Source organism: Lepisma saccharinum, chromosome 2 (genome assembly GCF_977018435.1).
Source record: "Lepisma saccharinum chromosome 2, izLepSacc3.1, whole genome shotgun sequence".
NCBI lineage: Eukaryota > Metazoa > Arthropoda > Insecta > Zygentoma > Lepismatidae > Lepisma > Lepisma saccharinum.
Genome location: NC_139230.1, coordinates 201,267,727 through 201,289,558, shown reverse-complemented (window position 1 = coordinate 201,289,558; position 21,832 = coordinate 201,267,727). Strand labels below are relative to the sequence as shown.

The 21,832-nt window shown below is 37.0% G+C and overlaps 1 protein-coding gene across 1 annotated transcript in view; it reads right to left on the bottom strand.

The window, feature by feature from the left end:
* LOC145984264 (ubiquitin carboxyl-terminal hydrolase 15-like) overlaps nucleotides 1-21,832 on the bottom strand; it is a 126,633-nt gene that overhangs the window by 51,829 nt on the left and 52,972 nt on the right. Inside the window, exons 9-11 of the mRNA XM_083117874.1 lie at nucleotides 19,305-19,463; nucleotides 8,466-8,648; nucleotides 7,098-7,318 (exon numbers count right to left, since the gene is read on the bottom strand). Coding sequence (XP_082974000.1) covers nucleotides 7,098-7,318; nucleotides 8,466-8,648; nucleotides 19,305-19,463 — 563 coding nt within the window. The remainder of the gene's footprint in view (nucleotides 1-7,097; nucleotides 7,319-8,465; nucleotides 8,649-19,304; nucleotides 19,464-21,832) is intronic.

The window sequence follows — 21,832 nt, the reverse complement described above, 5'->3', positions numbered from 1 at the left end:
GCACGAAAGACAGAAAGAACATGCCCGTAAGATACACTTGTGTATGTGTTATTTCATGCATTAACTAATTAGCAGCTGCTAATTATTGAAAGACCATGATTAACTTGTTAGTATAATATGGTGCATGGACACAATTATTAACCCAAAAATTATATGAGAAATAGGCAAGGCAAAAATAGACCTGAAGAACTCTACTGAAGGTACTTATGAAGTGATATGCTAGTGGCATACTCAGAAATAGAATGCCACCGTGAGCTCTGATTAGCAAAATTCAGTTTGCCTTACATGTATCAGTAGTTATCTTGAAATACATCTGGCATTAATGCCATCAATGCTAATTAATGTCTGTTGGAGATTAAGCCTGAAAAGAGAGTATGATGAACTGAAATAAATCATAGAATGATATGTACATGAGTAACTTAAAAAAGTAAGATTGATATAGAGTTTTAAAACACCGAAAATAAGTTTCTTTTTCTGAAAAAAACAATCTCTGTGAAAATAAATGGAAAAAGATGAAATGTGTATATTACACAAAGACATGGAGATATCAACAATATAAAAAAGATAAATTTTGAAGAGGTAAAAACACACACACACATTACCATGTAGGGAAGGGAAGAAACATATATGAAAAATCTCAAAACGAAAGGAGAAATGGAAAAACAATTCAAAACCATGATGAAAATTAGTGCAGTTAAAAGGTTCAAGAAACAGTTTCCAAGGGGGGAAATTATACAGAGCAAGAAAAATGTAAATAAAAATACTCTATAATATGTATACACACAAACAATTGCTGCTATATAATGTTATTAAAATAGAAAATAGCTTCTGCATATTACCAATTCACAGAACACACACACACATTTAAGAAAATAACAGTTAAGGAATAACAACTCAAGATATAACTTTATAGGCCAATGTACACAAATACAGTGATGTTGCAATTAAATAAAAAAATACTACTATTGATGGTTAATGTTAAAGTATATGATACTGCACAAATGTGGATTAACTATGTTTGCCCTGGACAGTAATGTTTTCTGCAGCGTAAGAACTTCTATATGAATACAAGCATTGGCAAAAAAAAATCAGTTTCAATGAAGTCTTGAAACCTGGTAAACTTTGTTGATAGTCCACTTTATGCACATATAGGCTAATTGGGATTGGACCTACTGCTTCCAAACCACTACGTTCCTCTGCTGGAAATATCAAGAGTGTTAAGGATAATGACCAAAGGTCAAAAACTCTAATTCGTGACCAAAGTCTAAGGTAACATTGCAATTACAGATTTGTTCATTCAAATAATGTCTAACATCTCATATCACTAGGGATGAGCTTCATCTCATACTAATTGCCAATATTCTTACCAATGTCCACTGATACCAATGCTTGAAAACTGTAGCAATTGAAAGTTATTCAAAGTACTGATTAATATTAATTGTAGAGAAAATTTGTAAGATTTTTTTCACCAGCACACAGTTCCCAATGACCTGCATAGCCTCTATACAGTGTTTCATTGCAATCTGTTGCTTTGAACAGGCTCCAGAGGTTTCTGAATAGGAAAACATTAATTCTAACCACCTTGTACAGTCATGAACACTTCTGAGTTGTAATCCCACAGATAAAAAAAGGTAAAGTGCTCCCCTGTGCATAGCACCACGCCATGAAGGTGTATAGGGGGTGTGGGGGTAACACAATACACTTTCTTGATCTGGTCGTGAGTAGGGGTGATGTGATCAGCATCATGCCCCTGACCACCTTTACCCCCCAAGGTTTCCCCCAGGTACCCATGTCATTCGACACTGGATGGGTGCTGGGGTCGCTTCCAACGTTAGAAAAGTTCCTGGATTTGAACCGGCCAGTAATTAATAAAGAAGCTAAATGGAAAAATGTTGTGGCATTTCTGTGGGCCCCAAGAGATACTCAAGACCCTGAAAAATTATTGATCAGTATACGCACTAAAGTGAGAATCACAGAACTTAAGACCTTCTGTAAACAAAAGCACGCGTACCCTAACACTGTTGCAAACTTATGAAAATGAATTATTCCACATAGCCTACAAGGTGCAAAGACATTCCATTTGTCAACCACGACGCGGAATAAGCAGTGTTTCACTGATTACCTGTTGGAAGTTATTGTAAAAAAAAGTTAAAGTATTCCCCTGTGCATAGCACCACACCATGAAGGCGTATAGGGGGTGTGGGGGTAACGCCCCACACTTTCTTGATCCGGTCGTGAGTGGGGTGATGTGATCAGCATCACGCCTCTGACTGCCTTTACCCCCCAGGGTTTCCCCCAGGTACCCATGTTATTCGACGCTGGGTGGGTGCCGGGGCCGCTTCCATCGTTAGAAAAGTTCCCGGATTTGAACCGGCCGGGGATCGAACCCGGTACCTTTAGCATGGTAGTCAGACGCGTTACCAGTACATCTTGCCTGGTGGACTTGCCGCCAAAGTTCCCTGGCTAAAAATCCCAGCATGGGTGTTATTTGCGACTGCCCCTTCATCAATTTCATCTAATGAACACTCATTCTCATAGATGGGATTAGCCAAAAGTGGAAGATAAACTACGCTAAATTTAAAAAATCAAATACAAAATTTACACCTTATCCCCAAGGAGGTAAAATGGTTCCCTACCAAAGGATTAATATTTCTCTCACCTTTTACTAAAAAAAAAACCTTGCTAGAAGAATGTGACACATTGAAATAAATTATGTTTTAAAACCGGGGTTTCTTCATTAAATTTACTTGATGTTTGAAAGTGTTATGATTTATTATTATAGATAATGAAAGTAAGTTAATACATATGATTTGATTTACTAAATTAATAATTATTAATTAGAGAAAAAAGAATGAAAACTAATTTGGTTTGATTGATTTGCTTTATTTTTACTTCGCCTCTTATGACACTTTTGGCTAAATTGCGAAGATGGGGATGAGTGATGATATGATGAAATTGATGAATGGACATTCACAAACATCGATGCCCAGGACAGGAGTCAAACCTGGGACCCCTGGCACCGTAGCACGATGTGCTAACTAATTTGGAATTCAAATATCATCTATCCTTGAATCGTCTTCATCCTCTCGGTAACTAATGACAAATGTGCATGTGTCAATGGGGTCGATCTACACCAAAATGTCACATATTCCAGTATCCTCCAGAGTGTACTTCAACATCTCTAAAGTTAAGTCATCCAAAGCACACTCATATGTCCTTTTCATCCCATTCAAAAATGCTGGATTATGCAGCAAAAACACCAAGGGAAACATTTAGAGAAGCATTGTCACTGGCAAAAGAGTGGGGAAAGAAGACTGTAAAATACATAAATATTTCGAGACAGTCACATTTTATTGTACCCTACATATAAAATAAAATGCATATTTGGGGTTGGATTTTTAAATATTGTCACATTTTTCTTCTCTCTCTTCTTGAGAGGTGTTCATTGTAAATCAATAGAGGCACATATTTTTGGTAAATAAAAAAGCAAATTTTCGGTACAAAAACAGAGTCAATTTCGGGTTCAAAAGCGGTAAATAAAATAAAATGTTAGTGTTATAGCGGTGAAAAATTGTGAATATAATCCTAAATCCTAAATTTGATTTAAAAACTACACTTATTCCACAGAATTAACATTTCACTTCTAATAGCACAGTTATGTAGTTATCAGAGAATTAAGTTTATTTCTGTGTAAAGGAGTCCATTTTTGCTTCTCCAATATTAACAGCAGAATTAATCAATTTTCCGGGAATTGCATAACACTCATAATAATTCAGACCTCAGAAGGTGTCGCGTCGGTGAATAAACCCTAAATTTCGTGGTTAAGAGTTAATTTCGCTTTTTGCAGTTCATTTCGCATTATTTCGTGACAAAACATGGTCACAAAATGCATCTCACACCTTTCAAAAACATGAACAATTAACACTACAATGTGTTTTTTCAAATTTCGTTTTTTCGTCAAAAACGAAATATGCATGCCCCTATAAATCAACCTCCCTCACCTCACGGCCTACCCTCATCCTTACGACTCACCCTCCATCACCCGCAAAACTGTTCTGGAGTGTGAGGATGTCCCCATCCGGATGGTGAACACCTCTGAATTATATAAAAGATCGGCTCCTCTGCATCCCCCCTCCCGCAGCATCATCACTGATAATGTAAAACCACACTATCATATGCCAACATTCGACATACCACTTCCGTTTCTGTACACTTAGTGAGAAGTATTGAGGATGGCAATAGTCTAATAACGGATTTCTTCTGCAGCATAGTTTGTTCTATGAAAGTACGCTAATGCAAGAAAAACGTGTAAATTACATTGGATTATACATTTTAAAATATATTTTCATTAAAGGTTTTAGTTTATAATAATAATCTGTGATCATGTGAGCAGCAAGAAAATAGCGCCAGTTTCGAACATGGCAACTTCCATGTGTACAGGCAGGTTTCCCGTTTGAAAAGTGACGAGAAGCAGGCTGTTCTTAACGTTTATGTGACGTTGTGTTGGTGCTATACTGAGAAAGCAATGAAGCAGTGTAATTGTGTCTGCATCTTGCATTTTCAGTGTGGTGATAGAAAGGAAAACGACTGGTCAAGTTGTGAGTCCCGCGAAAAAAACACAAAAAAAAAAAACATGTTGTTGCTCGTATAAACAAGTACACCGATTTTGAGATAAGTGCAATACAATGCAAGGTGCATTCGTATTTTTTCAATCAAAGAGCTGTCCACTGTGGGGAAGATATTGGCAGATGTTAATAGTGATGATGATGATCTTCCCAATTTTAGTGGTCATCGTTAAATCACCTCTTGGGAAGCAAATTTGACAGATGGTACTCTATGACAGGGATGATGTCTAGTGCTGAAAATTCCTCCAGTTCAAAAAAGGAACTGCTGAATCAAGGTAAGAAAATACATTGCTTGCATGAGACGTGGGTAAATAATGTGCTTATTATAGTCTTCTTGTTTTCTAGTGCACAAGAAACAGAGAGAAAGATAAACAATCTCTCTTCATCCCCGACTTATCTTTGTTTAGCTTCTGCTAAAACTGGTGGTATATTTGTTGCACAAAGGAAACAATACTCTGTATGTCAACAATGTTAGGCAATACTTAGGTGGAAGGGGCAGCAATAAAACCAAAAGGCTTGAATTTACTGAAACGATTCCCTCACTCTCTTGTAAGTTTTACTTTGGCACTGTCATACTGAAAGAGGAGGAGGGGGGGGGGGGGTTTCCTGTTAACCCAGTGTCAGATAAATGGAACTTTTGACATAGAAAAATATGTTTATTCTTGAACAAGAACACGTATTTAATCACTTGTCGAAAATTTCTTATACTTCAATGTGTAGATAGATCTATCAGTTAAAATAGGTATACGTTTTTCAATGTTACGTAAAATTAAAGGTCGGGTGAAGTGCGATTGTACAGGATATGATGGCCGCGCCATTCATGAACAGCTGACATGGAGTGATACGTTACTCAAAGTGAGACTGTTTGTTTACAGAGGGTTGTAAGGTTTGTGATTCTGAATTTAGTATCGGCTCAGACCTAATATATACACAGAGGAAAAGTAGTTCCACACAAGAATTAAATCAGAATATATCTTGTTGAAACAATACCACAAAGGAATGACAGTATTACATTAACCTCAACATGTTTTGCAAATTTTCATCAGAAACTTCCATTAACCTAATAATATAGAAAAGTTACGCAAATTAAGAATCAACACATTCAAGTGCACTGAAATTATTTCATTTAAAAGGCACAAATTAAATCATTCTGATAACAAAGTTTAAAATATCAGATTATCCTCTAAAAATGTAAGACAATATATATTTCTACAATCCTTTATTCATGTTCATTATAATAAAGTGCATATGTACATGGATAAAATGATTCTGAGAACTTAGTGGTAGACTACATAATAAAATGTCAAGCTAACATCCAGTATGTGTAAATAAAACTTACATGACAGAGCATTGCTTGTCAAACAACAGGGCCATTAAATAAATCAAGCATATAATCTCAGTTTGAATCAAAATTTAAAAACATACATCTATCTCAAAGTAACTATATTTACAATTTTAAACCTAGAAGTATGTCCTGAAAAATCATATAAATAATATTTACTTGAGAGATTCTCATCTGTTTCATTTGTGACTGCATTACAGTGGAAGAATTGTATGCTTGCTAAATTGGTTTCAAATTGTTAACAGCACAACACAAAATCTCTCTACACAGGGTGCGGCATAAGTCACTACCCCAAAAATGCAAGTTGCATATTGATGTAACCTAACTGCAAAGCAACTACCATCAATTCATCAATGGCACAGGGTTAGCTGCAATTGGCAACTGCTATTATATCTCTATGGAAGCAGTTAATCATACGTTCACATAGGAGTAGTTACTTTGTTGTAATGCAACAATCAATTCAATGCCAACATTGCAGTGGCATCGTGCCACACATGCTACTGTAAGCCTTGTTGTGTGTGTGATTTCTTATCTAAGCTTGCACAAGACATACAAAACACGTAGGTTCAAATTATAACAACAAAACTTTAATGTGTGGAAGCCATTCACGTGCATTTGACACATTGATTCCATGACAACCAATAAATAACATGCTATAAAATACAATTCTTCTTCTTCCTCTTATCATGCTTCTATCAGCTATATATGGATAAACCAGTCAAATAAAGTTCCCCGTTGTTTTTGCACCGTGCCATGAAGGCACATTTAGGGGATGTGGGGGTAGGACCTCGCACATTCTCAATCTTGACCATTTTGAAGGTGATGTGATCAGCACCATGCTCCAGCAACCTTTGCTCCCAAGGGTTGGCCTCACCCCAAGATACCCATTGATTTGAGGCTGGGTGAGCCTAGAGCTACTTTATGCAGGGAGAAGGCCGAAAAAATTCTGATCTTAGATCAGACCCAGGTCTCCACATGGCAGTCCGATGCCCTACCAACTAGTCCATCGCACCTCACAAAATAAATATACTGTATCAAATATCAATATCATTTTCTGCATTCTATTAACATGAAAACTTGCAACACACACATATATATATCTATTCTATAAAAAAGAAATTTCTACTTACACAAATATGTCATCCTTCTCTTCAATCGTCTTAAGGAACTCATTAGGCGTAAATACTTTGTGGAAATGGTGGGTGTAAACATCAACCACTAGCATATTCTCAGCACTAATTCCTGTCATTTGACTTAGTGAGCTGCACAGGTCATGCACATGGCCTTTCTTTGGAACTGACACCCTGTACTGAATTGGTTTCTTCATTGGATCGTAAGGCATCAGAAAGACCTAAAGAAAACAGAACCCAATTAAAAAAACATACACATGTGAATACCTTTTTTGTTCACTAGAGGCATGCATATTTAATTTTTGACAGAAGCAAGAAATGTGAAATAACATGTTGCATTATTCATTTCTCATGGTTAAGAAAGGTGAGAGCTACATTGTTTTGTCATGAAATGATGTGAAAGGAACTGCAAATTGGAAAATAAAACTCTTTAAATATGAAATTTTGAGTTCATTTACAGACACAACACTTTCTGAATCTGAATTATCCTATGAATTATGCAAAATTGATAAGTTCTGCTGTACAAATTTGAGAAGCAAAAATGGACTTCATTACACAGGAAGAAGCTTACAATTGATAACTACACAAAAGTGATATTAGATAAGAAATGTTTATTTTGTGTAATAAGCGAAGTTTTCAAATCAAATTTGGGATATTATTCACCATTTTAATACCAAAATGGCATATTATATTCATATTATATACCAAAATATACCCCCAGGGGTCCCAGATTTGAATCCTGGTTTGGGCATGGATGTTTGTGAGTGTACATTCATCAATTTCATCATGTAATCACTCATCCCCATCTTCATAAATTAGCCAAAAGTGGCACAAAATGTGAAGTAAAATAAATCAAATCAAACCAAAATATACCCAGTTTAGTACTGAAATCTTCATATTTTATTCACCATAAGCATGTGGCACTAGGGAATTGCCTAATTAGCATGGACTCATCTACTGCAATGTACATGGAAATACAGTTAAGATGCGCATTTTTGTGGTACAACACTTAGGTAGTAAATATGCACTTTAAAGTGAGTGTATTTTTGTACTGGACTTCCTATTCTACACTTCCTTAACTTCTCAATAGCTACAATAACAAATCACACTCAACTTTCATCATTCTATGACAATTAGTTCTCGAAGTATAAATTTTTGTTCTTCATGCCAAGTTTGAAAAGTGTGCACTTGAAAAGTGGAGACAGTTTATAGGTGCGTGAGGCTCTGTCAACCAAAGGTTAAATCCCGTAACATGATGCTGCTTGCATTCAAGACGAAATTGACTTACAGACAACGTGGACAGCAGTCCCAATGAATTAATGTGTTTAGTAACACAGATATCAATAAATATATTATAAGAGAACTTACCTCAATGTAGCGTTCTCTTACAAAAGGCAGAGGTGTTGATAAGTAGCAGAAAGGATCAAATGTCACAGACACCTTATTACAATCTGGGCATACCACGGTTGACTTCAGTAAACCGTGGAACATGTCAACAATAATGGAGTCATTTCGCTTCTGGTAGTTTTCCCACGCCTCATTGGCCACAATCTGGAAAGAGTAAGATGCTTGTTTAGACGATAATTTATTTATAACAAATATACACAATACATAGAGGCACATATTTTTGGTAAATAAAAAAAAGCAAAAATTTTGGTAGAAAAACAGTCAACTTCAGGTTCAAAAGTTGTGAATAAAATACAATTTTGGTGTTATAACGGTGAAAAAACGGATCAAAAATGGTATATAAAATGACATTTTGGTTTTAAAATTGTGAACATAATCCGAAATTTGATTGAAAAACTGCACTTATTACACAAAATAAATATAGCCCTTCTAATACCACATTTATGTAGTTACCAGAGTATTAAGTTTATTCCTGTGTAAAGAGGTCCATCTTTGTTTCTCAAATATTTACAGCAGAATTAATCCATTTTCCGTGAATTGCATGACTCACAGGATAATTCAAACTTCAGAAAGTGTTGCCGTCGGTAAATAAACTCTAAATTTTGTGTTTAAGAGTTTATTTCACATTTTGCAGTTCCGTTCGCATCATTTCGTAACAAAACAGGGTAGGAAAATGCACCTCACACGTTTCAGAAACATTAAAAATTAACATTAGAATGTTATTCACATTTTGTGTTTTCGTCAAAAACGAAATATGCATGCCCTCTAACAATATATGCAATGAAACCCAAATTTTACATTTTCCTGCATTATACATTTTACCTTCTCAGTCTCAATAAGGCAACATGTTAAAATTTTCCTGGTCTAAGTCTGCTGACGAAGGTATAGTAACTACTATCTACATTTTTGCTTGATGCATTCCCTGCCATAGTTGTCTAATGAGAAAAGCCTGGTAATGTACCAGCTATATCCTCATGCCATAAGACCATTTGGTGTCTGTGCAGATGAGTTCCTTTCAGCACTTGGTGTAGATAGTGATCTGCTTGGCATCTCTCCACTTATAACACCTCTCCCAACTGGGGAATTTACTGCACATTGGATTAACATGTCTCTCAAAATGGCCTCCCAAAGAGGAAAAAAACACATATGGAGAGTTCTTAGAGCTTTGAAATGTTGGGGAAATGCCTGCGTAGATTTCCCACGAGACCCTGACTTGGCAGATATTTCTTAAAACCAAAAGAGTGAGCTGTGGGAGAGAGGGAGTTGTGATCCCAGTACAGGAAAACCTCGTTAATACAAATTTCAAGGGACCAAAAAATGTCAACTTTGAATTAAACGACTCCAAGTTATCCAAACTTTTCAAGATGGTGCCTGTTTTTCAGGTGTAAATAAATTAAAGTATAAATAACCCCCATAACAGATGTTTTAAACTTGGTAATAACTCATAAAATCAGCCTTACATCTACTACATTAAATATATCAAAAGTTTTAAAGAATGTTACACAAAATGAGGGAATGGAGCTTAAGCGAACACACAGATACCTAGGAGACTGTAACACCATTTATCCTATAGTTATACAACCTGTTATGCACAGGTCGCATTGTGTTGGAAGGAAATAGAACATTAAAATGTTTTCACCAAAAAAGTATTTTAAAAAATGTTATTTTCTTTCAATTGTGCACAGTCATTGCTCTTCTACGAAACCTGTTTGCACTGAGACTTGCGGAAAGGAAAACAATCTCTCGTTTATTGCAAGCGAAACTCGAAGAATCTAGACAGCAGTCACACTGGCGCCAGCAAAAGTTGTGAGGTAATCGGACAGAATAAATGTTAGATTTCATGTGGGTTTACTAGAGCATTGTCCGTTACAGGTTAACTGGTAAGACAAGATCTCTTGGGAGAGACAACACAACCTTTCCTGGCACCAGACCATAAAAAAAAAAAAAAAAAAAAAGTGGGGTTGTAAATGTCGTTCTGGTTCGGCTTTCTAAAATACATCATGAAAAAAAGTCACTTTTTCTTTGCTTCAGCCAACTTCATCTTCATCCCCCTTCCAGGGAGCAGCCCAAACAAACTCTTCCTAGACTTGATTGTAATCTGTCCTGAAAAAGGAAACATGCAACTTGCGATCTGTTTGCACCAAATGTGGATCCGAGAACACATTAAACAGCATCATACTCGATAATCACTTGGGTTTGGATTCCACTTTAAACTGTATATTTAATTCCAATTAGTCAATCAGCATAAAATTAACTCAAGACAAGCATAATGAAACTTGCGCATTTTCAGATCTCAAAATGGGGGATTGTAATTTACTCTCACATTAATAGATGATTTATTGTTGGATTTAGGAGTATTCTGGAGGTGAAACACTGACTTCACCAAAACTTGAATAACTTCCTTTTTTATCAGTCTCAGCATCCATTCCTACATTGAGCATTGTGGGATTTATTTTCTTACAGCATGTGAATGGTTCAGAATAAAAGTGGTGATTATATTATATCAAACTTTGTGTGCATCATGAAGTTGTTTTAACTCTTGTTCTTCTTTCTGGAGATCTAATTTTGTAATCGTCAAATCAAAACAGCTTTGCGAGATTCAAAACAATAACTTTTTCCTTCACCCTGGATGAGTCATCGCTGTTATTGGCAAGCAAGAGCTTTGCAGACGCTAGACAAAACACTGGCGCCAGCTGCATCGTAAAAACAAGAAGACCGGCTGGATGTTCGAGCAACAGGTGGCGGAAGAGAAAAATCCCAGCATTTAACGCAACTGTCGACTATTTTGACTATTTTGCCTTCACACTGGATGAGTCGTTGCTATTATCAGCAAGCAACAGCTTTGCAGATGCTAGACGAAACACTGGTGCCAGCTGCAGCGTAAACAAAATGAGACCAGCTGGAAGTTTGAGCAACAGGTGGCCGAAGAGAAAATCCTCCACATTTCAAAAATAACACAATTGTCGAAGACCGAACTTTTATCAGAAGTGTGAAGAAGAAAGAAATGATCCTTGCTTTACGCTTTACCATGCAACAGACAATAATACGGGCAATATTTCCTATGCAGACAGCTGCATTCAAACAAGAAAGAAGAACCTGAAATCTGCAATTATTGCATTGCTGTGCACACCAGTGCCGGAGAATGAGCTGTTGTAGGAGAAAAGGGGGGGGGGGGTCACTTTGTTCCTGTCTTACGTTTTTGTTCATCTTGAAGAATGTATTCAGAATGAAAGGAGGGGGGCCGGAATCTGCCCGTGTACGGTACCCCTTGATTACAAGGTGATGGCGATACAACTGCGCCATCGAGGAGGCCGTGCTTGCAGAAAGAAAATGCACACAGTGTTTAGTATAATCACGGTTTCTTCAGAACCATTCACACGGTAAAAATATGTCACAGTGTTCAATAATCCGTTTATCTGCAATTTTGTTTAACACACAAAAAAAAAAGTTCTGCAACTTCTCTGGCTTCAATAACCATATTATCTTTAATATGACGGTAATAAGACACAGTGCAACTCTCCCCTTCCCTGCAGGCCACTCTTGACTCTCCCTCCCTTTCTTCAGCTTGTTTGTAATGTTTATGACAGGCGGGGAAGTATGGCATGAGTGACATGTCTGACAGCTTGAAAGATATCAGTTTCCGATCTGTTTTAGGCAGATACGACTTGCCCACGGCAAGTAGAACAAAAGTAGGATTATTTAGCACAGGCCAATCTGGTTCAAGGGAAAATTGCCCATTCAATGCCCTCTGATGCAAGTGACAAATAGAATTCCAAGTCGAGAGTCCGGTCCCATGTTTTCAGCTGATAAGAAAACCTGTATGGGAACGGGTGGCAGATGGTATCATCACGGAAATCTTGAACTCCAAGAGCAGCATTCTTTCCAGCAAGTCGAGTTAGAAACACATAACTGAAGTCTTTTTCTTGTTGGGACTGAACTCATTGAACGTATAACTGGAAGAATTGCATATCTGAAAATTGTATAACTGAAATTTAATAGCACGCAGCCTTATGGGAATTGGCAGGGACCGCCAGAAAAAAACGTACTATCGCGAAACGTATAATTGCGATTTCACTGTAATAGGATTCCATACTGAATATGACTGTCTCCAGCCTGTGATTAGAGCTGGTCCCTTGTAAAATATCATCAAACAAGTTGTTGATGTTATTACAAATCTTGTTGTTATATTTTGTAAGATTCCAATTTACTGTTACGGTATTCTGCTTTAGGTGGTGTAATTCTAGGTCATGCAGGATTGTTCTCTTCAGAGCATCAACTCCAGACAGTTCTATGCAGCAAAGTATGAAGATTTTGGGTTCAGCTCTAATATAAATATGAGGGATGGGCCGATATGAAATTTTGGTCGATATTGATAAAATACCAATACAAAATTTACAGATACCGATCATCGATATTCTACCGATCCGATATGCAATTAGAAATGGTCCTTAAAGAACCTGAAAGGTTCATTGACATCCTTAATAAATGTGTTTAGAAGTGACTGCAGTGCAAAAGAAATTGCATATTTAGACATTTACTTTTTTAGAATGTAGGGCATGGAGAGTATCTAAAAATTACCACAAAATGGCAGAATTTTGCACTAAATTATCAGATATTTATCGATATATCGGATCAGTAAAATAATTGGTAATTTTACCGATAAACCGATATGGCTATATCTGCCGATACAGATTAATCGGTCCCATCCCTAATAAATATGCATTCATGATGAATGCAGTAAACGCAGTTTAAGTGTTACTAGATGCAGGCATATTTAGTTTTTGACGAAAACACGAAATGTGAAATAAAACATTATAATGCTAATTTTATATGTTTCTGAAAGGTGTGAGGTGCATTTTTCTAACCAGTTTTGTCACAAAATGATGCGAAATGAACGTCAAAATGTGAAATAAGACTCTCAAACACAAAATTTAGAGTTAATTTACTTACGGGACACTTTCTGAAGTCTCAATTATCCTGCGAGTTATGAAATTCACAGAAAATTGATAAATTCTGCTGTAAATATTTTAGAAGCAAAAATGGACCCCTTTATACATGAATAAACTTAATATTCTAGTAATGGCATAAATGTGCTATTAGAAGGGATAGGTTTATTTTGTGGTGAAGTAAGTGCAGTTTTTCAATCAAATTTAGGATTATATTAACATTTTTTAAAACCAAAATGTCATTTTATATACTGCTTCTTCACCGCTATAACAACGAAATTTTATCTTATTTACCGCATTTGACCCAAAATTAACTCATTTTTTTGTACCGAAATTTTGTTTTTATTTATCATAAATATGTGCCTCTAAGTATTTCGTTAATGGAAAAAAATCCAATTCTGCAACGCAGAAACATTCATGTTCATAATAAATATGTCTGATCACAAAATTTCCACATGCATGCACAATAGGGTTATGACTAAAAATTTTTTTCCAAAATTTTGTATCTCTTGTGGTCGTAAATGATGAACTTTTGTGACCTGATTACAAAAAAAATATTATTGCAGGTGACTAAAAAAAACTTCACACACCAACCAGTTTCAGTGTGTGTCACAAGAACTCTATGTACGATGCTGTAGCCTGTAGCTACTAAACAAGTAGATCCTTATAATATCGTTCACGATAAAATGACTAATAAAATGTGCTGATATTTTTAGTAAAACATTATTTAAAATGATACGTGTATTTGTCTCTGTATGTAGTTACAGATTATGCTAATTACAGTGTGTGTGATTATTGGTGGGTTCAAACAATGGGGATTCTTCGGAAAGAGCTTCCCAATAAATTTAATATTTTCATAACCCTGCATTATCAATAACAACTATTTTTGGGGCTCTTTCAAAAAATACCACAAACAACATTTGAAAAGGGCATTATTAACGTAATAATTAGTAAATTAATGTAGTAATTATTAAATGATTATTTATTAAGTGACTAATTGTGTATATATTCTCTATTTTCAGGTTTGGTAGTTCAATATGAGTATTATAATGGAATATTATAAATCAAGTGAAGAGATTAAGAAAATTGTGGAATCGTGGATGCAGAATGTAGCTATTGATGCAACAAAAAGATGATAATTGAAACACTTAGTTCTTTTGCTCGACTTCCGTGAAAGAAAGACATTATTGATCGCTATCATACACTTCTGGAAATGGCGAAAGATAAGAAAGAAAGAATGGATAAGATAACTGGTGAGCTTATTGTTCTCCGAGAAAAATTTAGCTTTCCAATTTTATCAAAACAAGCAATTATGTCAAAAGTAGTTAAATTGATTGAAGAGAACGATAAAAATAGAAAGAGGAAAAAGGATTCATTTCAAGTTGAAATGGAAAATATATTTGACATAACGAAAACAGACAGAAATTGGCTGTGCCAAGATGATAAAGAACTATACAAGTTACAAGTTAAATCACAAGGTAAAATTGGATATGTAAAAAGCACAGTTGCTCTACAATCGTCCATCCATCCCTCTAAGCAAGTGCAAAAACAGCTTTACAATCTGAACCAAATGCTGTCTTTGCCACTGATGTAGACGATGCATCATCAGCAGAAGTAAGTAGTGATGAAATCTTTTCTGACACAGCATCTATATCAGAAGAAAGTGAAAATGAAAATGACAAAAGAAAATGAGTCGTGCATTTTTCAACATCACATGCAGCTAAGTTGGTGACAAAAAAATCTCTTTCAAGTAATAAAGCTCCAGTCTAGCAGAAGATGGAATCAGTGTTCCAACACCATCACAGTCAGGTGTTTGGTGAGCTGTTATAAGAAGTGGCAAAGATGCGAAGCGCAGAAACATTTCTGCCTTAATTTCGATGGTAAGCAAATTGCAAATCACGAGTATCAAGTGGTAATCTTGAAGAGTTCACTTACAGAATTGAAATTAGGTACAGTGAAATGTGAAAGCGGATCATCACAGGATATTTTTAATGCACTGCAAAGTTTGCTGAATGAATTTGATGCATGGAAGAACTTCAAAATGATCATATGTGACACAACAGCAGTAAATACTGGACGAGTGAATGGAATTGTTCAAAAATTAAAAAGTGAAATGATCACAAGAGGATTTGATCAGCCACAGTACATTGGCTGCCAGCAGCATATTCTTGATAGAATCGTAAAGCATGTGTTAGACTTCTTTAATTCGATTTCTTCTACCAAACCAACTCTCAACTATGAATTCGTGGACGAAGTGATAAAACAATACGATGTCTTGCAGCAGTCCGTGAAATCATAACTGTTCAAAATCTAGGTTGGCGAGATGATTTTAGATTTCTGTATGAGTTATGTAGAGCATTCAGTTTCCTTAAAGACACTGGAGCATACCCAGTAATTAAATGGAGAAAATTACCATCTCTTCACAATGCCAGATGGAATTCACGTGCTATATATGCTCTTATTTTGTACTTCCTCATTCCTAAATGGAGAATATCACTGGAAATACCATGTGCTTTCATCTCAAATACATGGCAGGAAGCCTGGTTTTCTAACCAAATGTTCAACGCAGTGATTCACCAGAAACTGATGGATGGAATTTCTGAATTAAATTGCTCTGCAGCCATGAAGTGCTTTGTAACTCACTTGAAAGATCCGTTGTAGATATACCATGGATGAATATTTGTGCCGAACGAGGGGAGAAATTAATGGAAGAACTGTACCAGAAATGCAAAACAGATAAATATTTGAATCTGAAGCTTATTTCAACTAATACATTTTGACTGTGCTGAATGTACTTAAGTTTGAGAATTTTCATTGTCATTGGTGCGGAACATTTTTATGAATTGAACGAAATAATTGTGATTTTATGATTTTGTATTAAATAGTTAATTGATTTCTCTACAGGCTAAATTTTTTTTGGTCATAAGCCTAATGCACAATAGATGAGAAAAGGTACAAAATTTACATTCACAAGTACAAAATACAGTCAACTCTCGATTCAATGACCTTTCACAGTTCCCGGGAAAAGGGTCGTTATTGGAATTTGCACCAATTTTCAGCTTAAAGGGAGCTCAAATGGACACAAAGATGCCTAGGAGATGGTAACACCATTTATCCTGGTAGTTATACAACCTGTTATGCACAGGATGCATGTTGTGAGAAGGAAAATAGAACATGAAAAAGTTTTCCCAAACATGAATTTAAAATAATGTTACTTTGTTTCAATTGTGCACAGTCATTGCTTTTCCAGGAAATTCTTAAAATTCTAGTTCATGAGAAACCCACTGAGACCAATGGAAAGGAAAACAATCTCTCGCTTATTGCAAGCGAAACTCGAAGAATCTTGACACCAGTCAGACTGGTGCCAGCAAAAGTCGGAAGATAATCGGGCAGAATGAATGTTGGATTTTATACAGGTTTACTGGAGCATTGTATGTTACAAGATTAACTGGTAAGATTAGATCTCTCGGGAGAAACAACACAACCTCTCTAAGTACCAGACAAAAAAATAAAGGCAGGGCTGTAATTTTCGTTCTGGTTCGGCTGTGTAAAATACATCGTAAAAAAAGTCACTTTTCTTTGCTTCAACCAACTTCATTCACCCTCCTTCCCCATTCAAGGGAGCAGTCCAAACTCCTTCCTTGACTTGCAATGTAATCCAGCGTGAAAAAGGAAACGCGGCGTATTCTAGGACACATCATTAAACAGCATGGCAGTCGATAATCATTCGGGTTTGGAATTGAATTTCACTTTAAACTGTATATTTAGTCCCGATTAGCCCATCAGCATAAAATGAACTGAAAACAAGCTTTATGAAACTGCACATTTTCACATATCAAAATGGTAGATCGTTATTTACTCTCACGTTAATCGACGATTTATTGTTGGATTTAGGAGCATTCTCGATGTCAAACACCCACCCCTACAAACGTTTTCCCCTTGAATAATGTCTTTTTAATGGGTCTCAGCGACCATTCTTACATTGAACTCTTTTTTTTTTTTTCTCCACATGAATGGTTCTGAAGAAAAGGGGATGCAAATTAAATTTACAGATTTGCTTATCAGAAGGTGCAGAACATGAAGTTATTTTAACTCTTGTTTTCCTTTCTGGAGATCGAATTTCGTTATCGTGAAATCAAAACAGCTTTGGGAGATTCAAAACAATAACTTTTTCCTTCACACTGGATGAGTCATCGCTGTTATCGGCAAGCAAGAGCTTTGCAGATGCTAGACAAAACACTGGCGCCAGCTGCATCGTAAAAACAAGAAGACCGGCTGGAAGTTCGAGCAACAGGTGGCGGAAGAGAAAAATCCCAGCATTTAATGCAACAGTCAAAGACTGAACTTTTAACAGCAGTGTAAAGAAAGAAAGAAATGACCCTTGCTTTACGTTTTACCATGCAACAGACAATAATACGAGCAATATTTCCTATGCAGACAACAGCATTAAAAAAAAAAAAAAAAAAACAGAATTCTGCAATTATCAACATTGCTGTGCACACCAGTGGCAGAGAATGAGCTGGGGAAAGGGAGTTGGGTCACTTTATTTTTTATTTGTTCTATGGTTTTTGTTAGTTTCAAGAATATATCCAGAACTGGTTGCCCCATTTTAGACGTCAAAGGAAAGGAAGAGGGGTGGGTCCTTTTCCACCCTCGCCTGTAATCAGCCCGCATCAGCAAGAAAATCCTGGCTGAAACAATCTGCATCGCACCCCCCCACCCTTCGTTTGCTGACAGGAAAAGAGGGAGAATTCAGTCAGCCAACGGAACACTTTTTTGGCAGATATTACGACATCGACACAATTAGGAAAACGTATGAAGTGGGGAACGGAGGTATTGATGCACATAAGATTGAAGTAAACTTTTGTAGAAACCTGGATGACAACGCATTAAGCAGGTTGACGATCTTTAGTTCACCTATGTGGTTTTGATTATCTCTAAAAGTTTCGCTTTTTTATGAAGTGTTGCAGGGAACAAAGAACACGTTTTGAATTAAAGCGGTTACCGGAAGTTGTCGTCTACAAGGCCGAGAGTTGCTCACTCAAGGGAACCTACTGAACTCTAGGTCAAATCTGGACAGATGGGCCAGACTTCCAGGTGTCACGCATCTGTATTTTCGAACATTCCTGTGATCTTATCTCTCAAGGTGGTGTATTTATCGATGAAAGAGCTTGACCTGCCATACACATTGGCAAAGACTGCAAGTCCAGCAATCATTTCGGGCTGCTCCTCCGCGAGTTTTCAGCAGCTCTTAGGACAAGGAAACAAGTCAAGTTGATTTAAAATAACATCCAAGCACATTCGATCTCCTTTTCTCATGTATCCAAGAGCAAGCCTGGCACATTGGGTAGTGGCCATCGGGTGCAGCGTAACATTGGTGAGCTTGAGGGAGGGGAGGGCAGAGGTCAAGTGCTATTGGATATCACTCAAGCATTGTGTGGTGGTGTCTATTTTTAGTTCAGACCCAATTGTGAGCAGTAGAGCACTCGTAACAGGAATGAGTGAAGGAAAAGCAACGCATTTTTGGGCCGATTTCCTTCAATTTTTCAACTTTTTTTTCCAAATTTTTCTATTTGTTTCTAAATTTTTCATGGTTCCCGGGAAAAGGATCGTTACTTCGAGAGGGTCGTTATACCTGGGATCGTAGAATCGAAGAGTTGACTGTAAGAAGTTTTCTCTCTACTGCACTAACAATGCTATTTAGCAACTCCTATTCACATACAATATATAAATGCATACATTTTTATATATTAATGCATTTGGCTTTCTAAAAAATCAACTACAAAATGATATTTTTCTGCAAGACAAGTTGCATATAAATGAACTAACAAAAATAAAATTTGAAAATGCTTACATGATCAGGACGACCATCAGCATCTCTCAGCTCTACATAGGGCTTATCCTTGATGCGATTCAAGTCTTCGTGCAAGCCATCCAAAAGAAACGTTAGTAATTCCTGGGAGTCTTGCTGCTGGTATCCTGAGAATTGTGGTGCAAATCGTCCCACTTGAAGCTAGAATGAATAATTAAAATGTAATTTAGAATAGGTCTTTGAGGTAATACATTAAAAATACTTACTTCAAATACTGAATTTCACTAAAGTACCATAGAAATTTTATATACAGTATTTAAGTATTTACATAAAAAAAATACTCTCTCACACACACACAATTAAAAGGACAAACATACAAAATTTAGTAGTATTATAAAAGTTACACTGGTAAATGAAAGCCTTAAGGGATTAAGGAAAATGAGGAAGGGGTGATAACCCAAACCAAAAGCCATTAGAAAAATCCAATACTACTAATTTTAACCTAACAAATACAGAAACAAATACATTGTCTTTATCTGCATGTCAAAAATTTACATTTGATATGCAATTGAATTTAAAAAGTATCAGGAACAAATAACATGAAACTCATGATGGGAATCTCTTCAAGCATTTTTGCTATCCACATGTATAAAAGGCAGTAGGTGAGGGGGTAAGTTTTAAGCATGAGCAAAAGTTACACACATACAACTAACAAACATCGTATATCAATTCCAAATGATAGCTAATGCCAATGCTTTTTAATGAACAATGTACTATGAACATATGTTTGACCATTTTCAGCTTTCGGGGGCAGTGCATTGCTGAGTATGGAGAGACTGACATCTGCCAGTTTTGGATGTAGCATATCTATAATCAGAAATAACATCTAATACATGAACAGAGGCCTGCACAAGACCTGGAGCAGACCCGTTCGCGAGACATCGCTCCTGAAATGCCATGCAACCTGCGCAACACCCTTGCTTGAGCAGCTTGTCTGACCACCTGCCCAGATCGTTCCTGGCAGGCATTGTAGACCCGCCGGGTACCCGCAGTCTTACGATACCTAGTAGGTCTCAGTTCGTTCTTTCCATCAACTGCAGACCCCTCCCTCTGCATGATGTAGTTGCTTCGAGTAGAAACTGCACCGGGCCCACACCGTTCTGCAGTGTTGCCAACTGCAATAGATTTTCACTACTTAAAAAAGAGAACTCAAAGCTTCGTAAGCCACATCACCAATGAAATGAGATTTACGAATGTTGCTACCCCCCACACACACACATTGAAATAGGTTTTCCGTGGCACAGGATCCATAAGTATATGTCGTAAATAACCAATATACGTATATATAGTGATATAGAGCAGGACTGAAACATGTCACGTTTGACGCTGAGGTCGCGAGTCAAACAACACACTGTTCTACTGCGAACACCAGGGCCGTAGCCAGCCAGGGGCATTGCCGTTACCCTCGTTTGGGGGGGGGGGGGGGGCAAGTACTTGGATAAACGTAACAACAACAACAATCACAATAATAGTAATAAAGTAGCATGAAAGGCATTATTATCCTCATAAATCACGCAAAAAGGGGGTAGAAGTCGGTTCTCACGCATTTGTGTTGAAACAGAGGATTAGAAATATTTTTTTCAACACGTCAATTTCACATTAGCTAATAATGGAAAACAAGCACACAAACTATTTTTGAAAGAAAGAAAGTGCATGATAAATGCATTCCGAATGTACATACATATGGCATGTAAAATTTCCATCTACAATATTTTCTTTTCACATGGAGCGACGTATTACATAATTAATTCATCCAACTCGTAACAAACCAACATTAATAACAAATAATATCATGGGCCGCCATAGCATTCTCTGTTTTAAAACTTTTCTCACTTAGATCGTTCGGCCCTCAGGGCCGACTCCCGTTACCCCTTTGCTACGGCATTGAACTTGATGAGACTTGTACTTTAATGTTTGACCCCCACCCTGACCCCTCCGCTAGACAATTTCCGTCCAAGGTTGTGAGCAATGCACCCTGCCCCCTCTGGTTGCGCCACTGCGTGCCTGGTTAAGGCACCATGCAATGAAAAACAATTAGTTTTCAGTGAGGAGATTTTTGTTTGCTCGATCATTCATTTAGATAAATGAAACTGTAATATTGCATGCATTTCCTGGCAACAAGATAAAAACTGCTTACGCTGAACTGAAATCGCTAAGTATATAAATTCTCCTTGGAGAAGAAGCTCCTCCTAGGACTTCGTAGGATTTAGTAGCTACGTAAGTAGGCAACACTGGCTGCAGCCATCCTCGTGGTGATGAAACACCTGGAGCGACACGTTGCCGGAGGGCTGTTTCCTTCCAGCAGGTTTTGCAGGTGCCCGGGTCTTGATGAATGCCCAGGTACCTTGTAAGCGCAGAGTGCCTTGAAGACCAAGAACCCGGGTAAAGATGCAAGTCGACTCATTGCCATGGGCAGGCGAGCAGGTAAACCTGTTATCGCGTGCAAGCAGGCAGTGGGTAGGTAAAAGGCAGACTATGCTGGCCTCTATACATGAAAGATATTAATATGT